The sequence below is a fragment of the Plectropomus leopardus genome, chromosome 20 (genome assembly GCF_008729295.1).
Source record: "Plectropomus leopardus isolate mb chromosome 20, YSFRI_Pleo_2.0, whole genome shotgun sequence".
NCBI lineage: Eukaryota > Metazoa > Chordata > Actinopteri > Perciformes > Serranidae > Plectropomus > Plectropomus leopardus.
The window spans coordinates 400,250-413,589 of record NC_056482.1 but is presented as its reverse complement, the minus strand read 5'-3'; the positions used below and the strand labels follow the sequence as shown (position 1 = coordinate 413,589).

Sequence of the window (13,340 nt, the reverse complement as noted above, 5' to 3'; positions counted from 1 at the left end):
TATTTAAAAATATTTTCCCTGTATATCCTGTCACTTTGACCCGCAGCATAAAAGGAGGCTAAAAAAGCATGTTAGAAAGGGATCTTTTAAAGTTCAGTATTAACAAGAAGAATGATTAGAACAAGAAAAACTGTTTCAATGTTGCTTCATTTAAGATGGACTGAAAAATGTGAACAAGTCCTTTAAGGTTGTAGTTGATGAATACTTCATCAGCTGGTCACTGGGAGTGATATTGATGGTTTTTACGTTTTGTCTGCTGGAAGCTGCAAGAGGTTCAACTCAAAAGGTAAATAAAAGGGTGATAATAGACATCCTGCTCCCGTTACTTGTTTAAATCCAGCCAAAGACAAAGGGCTCCTGGATGCCACTGGACAACTTTTTGTATCCAGTGAGGCTATGATACATGCCGTTTTGAGACAGAACTGAGTGGAGTCTCTGGATAACTGGAACTGGGATATTTTATTGCAGGATCTTGGGAGAGTTTATCAGTTTCATCTTAAACTGGATCATATTTTCCTTTAATGCAGTTTCAGTGACGTAGATACTGACTGATTATAATACAGGTGTTGTGTTATTTGTATGTACGACAGAGCCTTTGTCATTGCTGCCCAAACCTTCTGGAACTACTAAACACTAAACTAAACTACTACTACTAAACATCTACAACTCAGACTCACTCTATTCATTAAAAAAAATTATCTCAAAACCCACCTTTTCAAAAAAGCCTACAATACCTGTCTCCACTGCCTCCCTAAATATGAACACTCATATTCTCTGAATTTTGTATTTGTATTATGTTCTTTGTGTTTGTATCTGTTCTGTTCATGTACACATCTCTCAGTATTTTGTATTCTTTATTTTGTATTTGTATTTCTTTTATTTTTGCATTTCATGTAAAGCGTCTTTGAGTACTTAAAAAAGTGCAACACAAGTCCTATCCATTATTATTATTATTATTATTATTAATGTTATTAGGTCTAATGTGGTTAGCTTACTTTCTCATCTTGTAGATTCCCTTCATGACTGTCCCAAAGTTCCCAGAGCCCAGTTCTCCATCCTCCAGGTAGAGCTGGCTGCGATCCACTGTGGAGCTTCTCAGTTCGTCTGGGTCTGCGTACGGACTCTCATACACCTCTGTGTCCATCGGCATGGCCTCTGATGAAGACATGACAAGCTCACATTAGAAGAATGAGTGATGGACATGTTAGGGCCACAGTTTGCCCCCAGGCTGGACTTTGGACAGGCCTGCTTTAAAGGAAGGCTTTTAAGGAGAAGAGTCTGTATCTGTACATTTCTACAGAAATAACTGTGATTACAGACACTTAAAGAGTGTGCAGAGCCGCTAATAGCGTGGTGAAGTAATGAGTTCAAACATGCAGAAGTCTGTTAGATTTTTTGCACTTCCAGTTACTTTGTCTTAAAATTTCAGGGTTTTTTGAAAGAGTTTTGGGTAAAATGCCTTAAATAGGGTCTGTGGATAACACAGGCTACTGATATTTAGATATGTTAGTCCGTATAAACCCAATTTTTAAACTTACGTTTTTTATGCGTCTTTAAAAAAGGTAGTTGCTAACAAGTTAGACGTCATCACACCGAACGCAGAAACTACTAGTGAGACTAGCATGACATAGCCATAATCATTAGCTACATCAGGTCACACTAACAGCAGAGAGTTTAGTAGAAATTAAGCGCTCAATCAAATCAGAAGTTAAAGGATTCGGGGTGCCGATGTCGTGCGATCACAGTGTAGTTCATTTATAGCCTAACAATAGCTTTCTACTTCCGGAGATTTCATTTACGCTTCAATACACACAGATGTGGTGTTCATCTGTGAAGACTATCATGCTGAACAAAACATGCAAGTATCATGAACTTGTGTTCGTCACAGAGCTTATTTTTTGGCGATAATTGAAAATCCCATGCAAAAATCCCATAAAGTTTTTGACGAGGGAACCAGTGCCATGCTAACTTCCTGGTTGACCTACAAAGATGCGTCATCCCCTCACCACTCTATGGAGCAGCGAGTTAGCACTTTTAGCAGACTCTAGTTCTATTGAACGCAGTGTGCTTCCACATGGATATTTGAAAGAACATACCTTTGCTGGCTGCTTGACTGTTGGGCACCCTGGTCTCATAGGGATTGAGATTATCCTTGGTGTTGTGTCGAGATCCGCGGTTCTGTTGTCAGTTTATCAAAGAGGAAAATGTTTGAGAGGAAACACAGAGCAATAACAAATCCAGCAGAATACAATCTGCAATGAGTGAATCCATCAGTACTCAGGCAACAGTCATGTTTTTCATGTGCAGCAGGGGGCCACTCTTTCTATGGAAGATGTATTATAGTGATAGACCTGCTCTCTCGATGTCCAAACAGCTCTCATTTTCAGAACTCTTTCGAGCAATAAGTTTTCATTAATCAGCGGTCTCTGAGTCAGTATCACTATAATACACAGTGTCCATACAAAGGGACGAGAGGAAGATAATAAATGCACAGGGCCAACATTTTCATTCATATGCATTTATCGAAGGGCTGTGGGACATGTTTAGTAACTAATTTACTGTCCAATTGTTCCTCCGACTAAATTCTAACAGTTTGATTTCAAAGATTTGTTGACTTTAAGACATGTCTCATACCCCGGCTTTAAACACATATCAACATATCAAAGCATGTTCACATCCAAGAGATGAGAATATACAAATAATAAAAAGATCATTTTATTGTGCAATTCAGCAAAAGCTGGAAACACTGAAGTCTAAACACAAAGCAAGGCATGAAGTGCAAACAGGTAAAAGTGGACAAAGTCTTAAGTGTCAGGCAGATTTGATTTCAGGGGCCCCTCCTTTCAGTAACACACATCAAAACAGGTTGACAAGGCTGTTCAAAACCTCCGGCTGCTCCAGGACATGCCCTCTTCTACACAACCAATGTGTCCTTTGAGACCATCAATATCCCACAGCTCGCAGTAAGCCCTACGTCTCCTGAACTTTGTACTTTTGTAGTTTGTGTCTCATCTTGGACAAAGCAACAAATGTTAACATTTTATTGCATCTGTGCCCCAACCAAACCTAACCACTGAGGAAGGGGACTTGCAGTAACAGGGGAAACACTGTTTGATAGGGGAACACACTTCGATACAACACCAGCTTTGGCGATACGGTTGCCTGCTGACATCTGTCTGGTCAGCTGCACCGTTGTGTTCATCTCGTACATAGGAGCAATTTCAGGACTGCTTGAATATGCAGAAATATTATTGTACTATGAAATTTAATCACATCATGATTAATGCTGACAGCCTTAATAGCAAAGCATTTTCTTCGAAAGGTTTCTAGAAAAAAACTATACAATTTAGCAGTATAAATTCTGGAAAACAGAGACAAAAGGCAGCATGAAAGAAACACTTCCACACAATCTAAGAGAACTGGTGGACTTCAAAAAAGGTTTTTAAGGTGCAATAATTCTTCATATCACTGTCTTAACTGCAATATTTTGTGGAATATGTCAGCTATGGCATTCTTCTGTGCAATTATTTTAATGTGCATTATTCATCCAACTCTTAAATGTAGGCTATATTAAATGTGTGACATATATTGTGTATAGTCTTACTGTTATTCTTACTTTTGTATATCTCTGTTGTTCATTGTAGCATTGAACAATTTTAGATTTTGAACTTACATACAAGCTTTATACATTGCATTGTAGCATAAGGGACAGTTTTAAATTTTACACACTCAGCACATTATCCATATTATAATTTAAATATTCACAGATTAGTGCTAATTGTCTTTTACTGTATTTCTTTACATGTATATTTGTATACACTTTACATATTCAATATATTATACATACTTTATTTCTAAAATTTTAAATATTTACATACAAGTGCTCATTGTTAACTGTTATTGTATGTCTATATTTATTTTATTTCTTTTATATACTCTGTGCTAGTACTTTAAAAAAAAAAGTTGACTTCACTGACTTGACTAAAATTACATCCATAACTACAACAAACTCAATAATTTGTTTTTTTATTTATTATTTATTTATAATTTTCTCATCAAACTAAATAAAATTAACCTCCTGAGCAGTGTACAGTGTATATGGGGATGTTGGGGTCTTATTTAAAGGATGCAGGTGTCGTGCCTCCCGGATTTGGTCAATAGAAGATGTGGAGGAGCCTTTGGAATCAGACAGACATGTGAACCCATGATGTGAACACATGTTTGGTCATGACATGCTCACACAGAAGGAGGGAGCTCCTGATGAGGTCACAGCTCTGGACTGCTGGCTGTGCTCAGCATGTAATAGCAGTGAGAAACCTCTGGATGGTGTTAGATCATAATCATAAGCAGGCCCACTACTTGATGTCACACAAACTGAAAATAAACTGAAAGAGTTTGTGTGTGCAGTCAGCTCTGATCTCTGATCTGGGATCTGCCAGAGGGACAGAGGAGGGACGTGATAAAGAAAAGCACAGAGAGTGAGGGAAGCTGTGGTGTGTTAGCAGCAATCCACACTGAAGCAGAATCACACATGGAGGGGTTCTGGAGGGAGGGGTTTAACATTACTGGGTTCAGCAGGTTTTTGTGAGGAGTGTTAGTGCACCTTTTTCAGGCCAGGGATGGGAACTGTTCTGAGTCTGGAGAGAATTCCACCTGCAGCATTGTGCTAAAATCCAAAATGTCAGAGATGTTATCAGAGGGCAACCTGGTCATGTTATGGTCATGCATGTGATCATCACGTCAGATTCAGGGGAAAGGTTAGCTCCTAATAAGGATGTGTCAAGATTATGTCTCATCTGACTGAATCATTCCACCGCAAACTAAAGAGACACTGTTCAGACAGCAAACAGAATCTCCACATTTGTGTCACTGTGCAGTACTCCTGTCAGGAGGAAGAGAAAAATAAAAAATGACTGGTTCACCCAAATTATGGAAAAAAAATGTATTTTGTCACCTCCCTCTGGGGGTATTCATGCAGACAGGATTTTGGCCCTGGTTTTTTAGATATCTGCATATCAATATGGATAACAATTTTAAAAAGGAAATAAACAGCTAAGTCGTCCACAGAGATAGCTGATGGGTTCCAAGATGCATTTGGGCTGATGCGTTCTGCCTCTCCACACAGACTGTTTACCTGCTTCTCAAACCTGACTGGACATGTACTATTATCAATACTAATCTTCCAGATTCAGTTTCCACATTTAAGGGTGAGGATCCTTTTTGATAAAGCTTATAGTTAGGGCTGGCTCAGGCTTGCCTTGGACCAGCCCCTAGTTCAGCTGAAATAGGTCTTGTCTGCTGGGGGACTTCCTATGATACACTGTGCTTCTCTCTCCTTCCCTCTCTGTCTTCATCTGCAAACCCTCATGTCCTATTACTGCACAACACTAGCTTGGCCTCTTCTCTGGAGCCTTTGTGGTCTCTTGTCCTGTAGATTTCATGGATCGCGGCTGCACCTGGATCAAGGTATTCCTACACAGTCACTCCTTCCTGAGATTTCTACCATTGGCTTTATAACTGAATCTGGATTGACTTGACTTGACTTGACTGGTCAAAACTACTTGACCTACAAACTGAAACTAGAATGCTTCCAATATCTGTTTCTAGAGAATGCAGTTACATCAGTAATCCCATAGACAAGTATCTTAAAACCTCTGCAAGTAAAACCAAAACTTTCTGCATGAATAAATACCACCAGAGGGAAGTGGAAAAGTTATGTTTTTTTGTGATTTGGTGAACCGACTCTTTAAATCAGCTGTCCACATGCAAACACAGAATTTGTTTCAGTCTATGATGTTCTTATTCAGAATTGAGCTAGAAATATCTTATTGTTAGATAACATAGAAAAACAACCATCAGTTCAACCCATTTCAGACAAAATTTTGTGATTATAAAATGATCTAAAGATGAATAAATGAATAAGTGTCCTCATTTCCTTTGGTGAGACACACCAGTGAGTGGACAAACTTCCTGTATTTTTTGGACATACTGTAAGCAAAGGACCATGACAGTTAACAAATGCATTGAGGTCACCATCCCCACACGTGCACACACACGCACGCACACACGCACACACGCACACACACGCACACACAAACACACACACACACACACACACACACACACGCACACACACACACACACACACATCTTACCAAGGTAGAGGATAATCCAGGATGGTCCCGTGAAAGGAACGTCTGTCCTATCGTGGCCCCGTCAGGTCTGGCGCAGGGCTCTGTTAGTACTCGCAGCAGGCCGTCTGGTTTGTATGAGTAGTGCTCCACTAGCTGTGGTAGAGAGACAAGTTCAATTTAGTCCAATTTGTAAACTTGATTTTATATATTAATTAATTTTTTTCTGACAGTGAAATGTTCAGACAGATGGAGATCAGATATGGAGTCAGGACGTTTTTAGCCTTTTTAAAATAATAAAAAATAAATATAAAATAAAAATTGATAAAAAAAAAATCTATCTTGCATCTTAGCATAAAGACTTCAGAGGGTGACAGCTGGCCTGACTGGAACTAGTTGTAGACAAACAGCAGCTGAGGGCAGACACTGTGTGCAGCCTCCTCAAGCTTTTGGTGCCATTCCTGTACAGAAACTAAAAGCCGTGCCCACCATCAAGTCTGGCAGTCTGTCCGTCTATAGCTGCTGCACACAGGATGGATACACTAATGACCACTGGAGGAGTTTACTTACTTTACACACAGCTTACAGGTGGTGTTTTTTTTTTAAAGCTGACTTTGTTCATTCTAATGTCATCTCTACATTGACTATTTGTACAAAAAACAGTGACTAAAAATTTATTGAAATAAAGAGAGCTGGCATGGCTCCACAAGATATACTGTATGATTCAGGCTATGTGGAGAAAGCATGGATCAAGAAACAGAAAAGGTTACAGATTATCTTATGGCCAGTCAAAGAATTCTCAGGAGGTGATGGGATGTGCTGGAGCAATTTGGACTCCTGACCTTGGGATTTCTTCAGGCCATGGCCATAGGAGCATGAATGTGCTCAGCACATTTCAAGACAATGTCTACTATGGATAACTATGTAACTATGACAACCACAACATGCACTAATCAGCTAAAACACGAAAACCGCTGACAGGTAAAATGAATAACTAGGATCATCCTGCTACAATATAAGGATGGACACCACTAGACATGCTAAACCCACCCAAACATTGTTACAAAGGTACCCCAGAGGCTGATCCTTGGAGGGGCCTCCTTTGATCAGACTTGGCCATGACCTGTCGAGGCTTGGACAAAGGACCTCTGAGGTGTTTTGCACCTGGAAATGGCCGGCGTATCCTTTGAATCCTTTGGGTTGTGAGGTGGAGTACCAGTATGTCCCACAGATGCTCGATCAGATTGGGTTCTGGGGAATTTGAAGACCAGGTTGATGTCTTGAGCTCTTTGTCAAGTTCCTAGGATTATTCCTGTGGGGTTTTCATGTTGTGGCATGGTGCATTGTCCTGCTGAGGGCATACTGCCATCAGGGAGTGCTGTGTGCACATGTACTACAATGCAATGTAGCAATAAAATCAATGTTATTCACTTCACCTGTCAGTGGTTTGAATGTTTTGGCTATTATAATATTTCTGCGAGAATTAAAGGGATCACTGAGCAACACATCAGACAGCTACTGGGAAACCATAAAGCTAATGCTAATTGTCAAAGTTAAAGATCAACATGTACAACAGGTACAGAAACAGAAATATGAAATCATTGTTAACCTGCCACAGGGTGTCAAACTTCTTGCCATCGGGGATGGACAGCTTGCCGGTCCGGTCCCTGTCAATGCGATAATGCATCACCTGTCCTTCATGGAGCAAACACAGAGCGTAGGATCCATTCGCATCTCTCTGTCGGATCCTGCACCCACAACAACAAGAAACAGAATTAAAGACGTCATTTATTCTCTTCCCTCATAGATGTGAATGATATTCTGTGAGGTGCCACACATACACTTGGACTTGCATTGGGTTTGTCTGGTTAAGTGATGTGTATACAGTGTGTTTTTTACCTTAAGGAAGTTATTTTGACTTTGACTGATTGATGTTTCAGTACATTTTGGTTGCCTTTGACCCTTACATAAACTGTATAATATAACACAGGACACTGTGTAATTGGCATGTCTTCTGGCTGCTAATCTTGAGTAATGCACACATCACCAAGACTGAAAGGTTATTAAAGATGACTGCCTGTCAGATCTGCAGTTTTTCTACACCATTGCAACAGTCTCATCAGGTTTCAACATGTTTACCACATGCAGTGAGTTACAGCGACTGTGTGCTAACAGATGGTGTTAAACAGTGTTTAGTATATCCAGGGCAACAAATGCCTCAAAATTATGCAATAAAGAAGCTACACAGCTAGCAGGGAACCTTCCCACAACATTGACTAACATTACCTACAAGTTAAAAAAAAAACAAATCAATTTAATCTGATGTTTGAAGAACATTTTAAGGATGTTTATTATATCAAATAATGTTCCCTAAGGTTATATGCTGACTAAGACATAATATTATAACTGCAACATCCTGAGGATGTTTTGGTGTTGTGGAGAGGTGATATATCATAGAATGTTCTTTTATAAAACATTCCCACAATGTTACATAAGAACAAAGTAAGAAGAAGACTGTGATTACAGAACTTTTTTAATGAAATTGTAATGTAATGTGATATAACAAAAAAATAATAATAATAATTCAACATTTTTTGATGTTTATAGAGACCATGCACCATTCTTAGAACATTTTTAGAACCAGAAATTGTTAGCTGGGTATTATGAAGAGAAAGTAGTCATTCATCACAACAAATGCATCGGCCCAAAGATGAAGAATAAGCCATACAGGAAAGAGACTGAGGTTACATGAGAAGCTCTACATGAACTGAAGAGTCTGCAGAGGAGACACATAATGAGATTCTCTTTGAGGACCAAGATTATTCATATCTTCTCCCCACTCTGACTCCACTGCCTCTGTGTGTCTTCAGACTTTATTCTTTATCAAACTTTTTTTATTCTTTTATCTGTGAAGTCACAGCTTTCAATAACAGCTCTTTGAAATATTGTTATGAATTAAAGAAGAGAGCAGAAGAGAAGAGAAGAGAAGAGAAGAGAAGAGAAGAGAAGAAAAGAGGACAAGATATGATACATGTGATATGATGTATGCGCTGTGATGCAAGAAGACAAGATAAGACAAGATAAGATAAGATAAGATAAGATAAGATAAGATAAGATAAGATAAGATAAGATACAACAAGACAAGACGACATGATTACGATATGACACGATACGATTTGATACTCCACGACATGACAAGACAAGACAAAATAAGATGATGCTTTCCACAGTGGGGAAATCTGCATTGCCGCAATCTGTATTGCCGCATTGCCATAATTTTCATTTGATGCATTTAAGGCGCATGTAATTTTATGGTATTTCACATGAAATGTAAGACATGACATGTAAAGTACATATTACACAAAATAAATTCCTATAGGTACATGTGCTTTATCATAGGTGAAGTGCAGTGTCACATGTGATGAATCACACATGCAGATGGGACATACTGTCAACACTGATTCGGTTTCCAAAAAAAAAAAAAAAAAAAAAAATCATGTGTAAAATATCTGTATTGTCTTTATATCTGAAATGTGAAGCCATTAATTTTACATGTGCTTTTTTTAAAAGGTGTTTTAGGCGGCAAACATGTGCCGTACGAAATGTGGAGCTAGACTAAATGTGCATGTGTGTATTTCTGATGTGGCTGATTCAAAGCTTGTTTCTTTGGCACTCTGCAGTCCATCTCTACTCTGAAAACAGGCGCACTCACTTTGATGCTATTTTTGACCCAAAGCTCTCATTTGACTGACGGGTATTTCCAACGCTTCTGTTGGTCTTGAAAATGTCACTCATGCTACACATTTAAATTCCCATACACTGTTCAAGTCATCAAAACAGCCTCTCACCTCCAGCTTGTAGAAAAAGCCGCTGGCAGGCTGGCAGACAGAGAGCAGATCTGATCACTCCTGTGCAGTTGATTTTATAGATTCTACTGACCACAGTGGCTAGCTACGTTATACTGAAACACAGTACAGCCAACAATCCCATAGTCAGAGCTTGCAGTCATGTGAAAAAATTAATAATCTTGTCCTTATCTGTATATTTTTGCAATAATTACGTTAAATCATCTCCATGCAAGTATTTAACCCGTTGAAAACTGAGAAAATTTCTTTGAAGAACATATGAAGGCAACTAGCATCTTAACAAGAAGTGACCCCCAAATGATAGCAAGAAATTGGTAATAGTTACAAGGAAAATGAATATTAGCAATAAAATAAATAAAGAAATGGAAATGGAAAGGAACAAAAATAATACATGATTATGTCATAAAAAATCTGTTTAAAAATGATAATAATTTTGAAAAATATGTTTAAATATGATATTGATAGATATAGCTCTCCAGAGATTTTTATTAGCTTTTATTCTAAAGTAATTTCACAAATCTACTAATTTCTTGCAATTTGTGGGACATTTCTTGCCAAGTTGGTCATTGTTTTTATTCCCCCAGATATTTGAAAACAATCAAGCCAAAAAAAAAAAAAAAGAAGAAATAGTTAAAAATGAGTAAAAGTTACAAGGAAATTTTCTGAAATGAGCAAAAAACAAACAAACAATTAGTAAAATCTGAAAAGTATGTATTTATAATAATTAAATAATTGTCCAATTTTTTTTCCTTTTTCTTTTCAGAGTCATTTTTCTTGTCAGCTTTTATTACTTTTTTGTTGTGTTTTTGAAAGAAATCAAACCAATGTGCTCATGGTTTGAAGGTTTAAACACTTTAAATACATTTCAATGCAGCACATAAAAACTGCTGTTAATACAGATTTTAAAGTTAAACTGTGATAATTTTCTAAGGTGAAGTTCAGTATCTCCAGCAGCAGTGCAGAGAATTTGAACAGCAATTAGACCTTCAAAAATTTATTTGAAAAGTTAGATAAACATAAGCAATTTCACACCCTTTTAATTTTTTTATTCATTTACCTTTGTTTTTGTTTCGGCACTGGGCAATTATAAGATATTTTGAATTATCTATAAATCTTTCAACAGCTTTCATTTAATGGCTGCATCTTTGTGTCTTTTATTTTATTCAGCTGCACATTTCAGTTACCTAATAATTTTAATGTTAAAATAATGTTTCATTTGTCTCATGCCTCATGTCTGATATATTTGCTATATTTGTTATTACTAAAATAATTGTATTCAATTTTCGGTTTTCATATTCGCCACCAGGGAAGTTTTAATAGTATTTAACTTTTCTGCTCATGTTCTACTCGTACGTGCAATTATTTTTTTATGCACATATATTTTTTGTTTGTTAATATCTTAGTGTTTTAAGTTACAAATGTATATATGTATATATATTAATTTATTCCTTGTTTTGTGTTGGTACTCCTATAACCTCTAAAATTCAATAAAAATGATCACAGAAAACAGTACTAAACTCTATCTGTTATCAAACAGTAGGATATCTTGTCAGTTGATAAATGGGTGTAACCATTTTAAAACATTAAGAAGAAGTGACATTACAATAAGAAAGAGAAGCCCAGTCACAGAGACTAAACAGGAATTTGAATAGATGCTCTGTGTGTTTATTTATGACTAAGCTAGTTCCTTTTGTCATCTTAACATTATTCAAAAAACATAGAAAATGCAAAAATATTAGAGATATGTCAGCATCTTGAAAAGTAGCCTTATTTCCGATGATCTGATGTTTTTTTTTTTTGTCTGTCTTTGGCCATTCTTGAGTCTAAAGAATATTCTAGCCATGGACACAGTATCCGGAAATTTCTTGTAAAAAATTAATTTTAGGCTCTCGTTATAACATGAGGCTGTTTCAGTGGAAACAAAGAGTCTCTTTCTCTTTACTTCATGAGAAAAAGGGACAAAACAGTCACATCTCGCCCTGCTGTCTTTCTTCCTCTTGTCTGGCTACTTCAGGAAGTCCTTTGCAAACTGCCAGAGCGGAAACCACAGGGTGTATGTGTGTGTGTGTGTGAGTTTGTGTCTGTGTGCGTGTGTTTCTTCAGCCGAGACCACTGCCTCTCAACTGAAGCTTCAACACTCACTTTGTTCAATTAGCAAAGCAAGAGACACATTTTAAACATTCAATATTTTAAATGAAATATAATGTAAAGCACTATTGTGTTGTTGTGATTATTTATGTCTGCTTGGATGTCTGCTTGTGTACTTGACTCATAATTCACATTGTCACAAAGCAGTTGCATGACAACACCGAGGGAACACTGTACTGAAAGAGTTTTATCTCTACTGTCTCCACTGGACTTCAATCTATAAAAAATCATTCTAGCAGTGATCATAAGATATTTTGTTATATTTTGTGGCCTCAGTCTAGATATCATGATATCAGCGCCCTCAGCAAAATCACAACAGTACTGTATAACTTTTTACTTGATGATCCCATCAGACAATTACAATAACAATTAGATCACAAAAAGTTCAGTATGAGCTCAAAACAGCTATGCTTTACATTGGTGTCAATTTGACAAAATGTATTATAATTCAAGAACAAAACAAAACAACGTGATGATAACAGCTATGCTGATAAATTAACTGGGCTGGTAGTGACAAAACAATGTCAAGTATTGCCTTTCGCCCAACTTGCGACTTTTGGTTCTAAAAACATTCTCAGAATTGTACAATGCAACCAATACAATGTTTTAGTAATGTTTTCAGCTGCAAGTTTTCTTTTAGTTCCCAGAGCGTTCTTCTTAAAGTTAGGGAAACATTCTCTCTAAACATAAAAAAATGTTACAAACTTTTTTTTAAATTGTTAACATATCACATGACATTACATTTTCATTTTTTAAAAAGTTCTGTAATCTCAGGCCTCAATACCATGCTCTGAATGTTGCTTTTAAAATGTTGTTCCTTTGTTTTATGTAACACTGTGGGAATGTTTTATAAAAACATCATTCTATGATCTGTCACCTTTCAGCATAACTATAACATTGTGTCTTAGTCAGCTTTTAAATATGGACGTTATTTGAAATGATTAATATCCTTAAAACGTTCTATGACTATTAGATAAAAATGTTTTCGTTAAAACATTATTTCAACTATCAAAACACAACATTATTGCATTACAGCTAACTATTGTAACGTTTGCCAAAGTTGTGGGAATGTTCCCTGCTAGCTGGGTCTGCTTTGTTTTTTTATGCATGGCACTAAAACTTGAAAGAAGTTCAAAAACAACAACATCAGTGCTACATCTTCCATTGTTGTCTTTCTAATAAGCAACCTTGGATC

General features: G+C 37.1%; 1 protein-coding gene across 2 annotated transcripts in view; it reads right to left on the bottom strand.

The window, feature by feature from the left end:
* syk (spleen tyrosine kinase) overlaps nucleotides 1-13,340 on the bottom strand; it is a 33,204-nt gene that overhangs the window by 7,895 nt on the left and 11,969 nt on the right. Inside the window, exons 4-8 of one of the 2 annotated variants that reach the window (XM_042509358.1) lie at nucleotides 7,741-7,879; nucleotides 6,156-6,287; nucleotides 4,604-4,666; nucleotides 2,097-2,178; nucleotides 996-1,155 (exon numbers count right to left, since the gene is read on the bottom strand). In XM_042509358.1, coding sequence (XP_042365292.1) covers nucleotides 996-1,155; nucleotides 2,097-2,178; nucleotides 4,604-4,666; nucleotides 6,156-6,287; nucleotides 7,741-7,879 — 576 coding nt within the window. The remainder of the gene's footprint in view (nucleotides 1-995; nucleotides 1,156-2,096; nucleotides 2,179-4,603; nucleotides 4,667-6,155; nucleotides 6,288-7,740; nucleotides 7,880-13,340) is intronic. The other variant, XM_042509359.1, reaches the window with a different exon arrangement.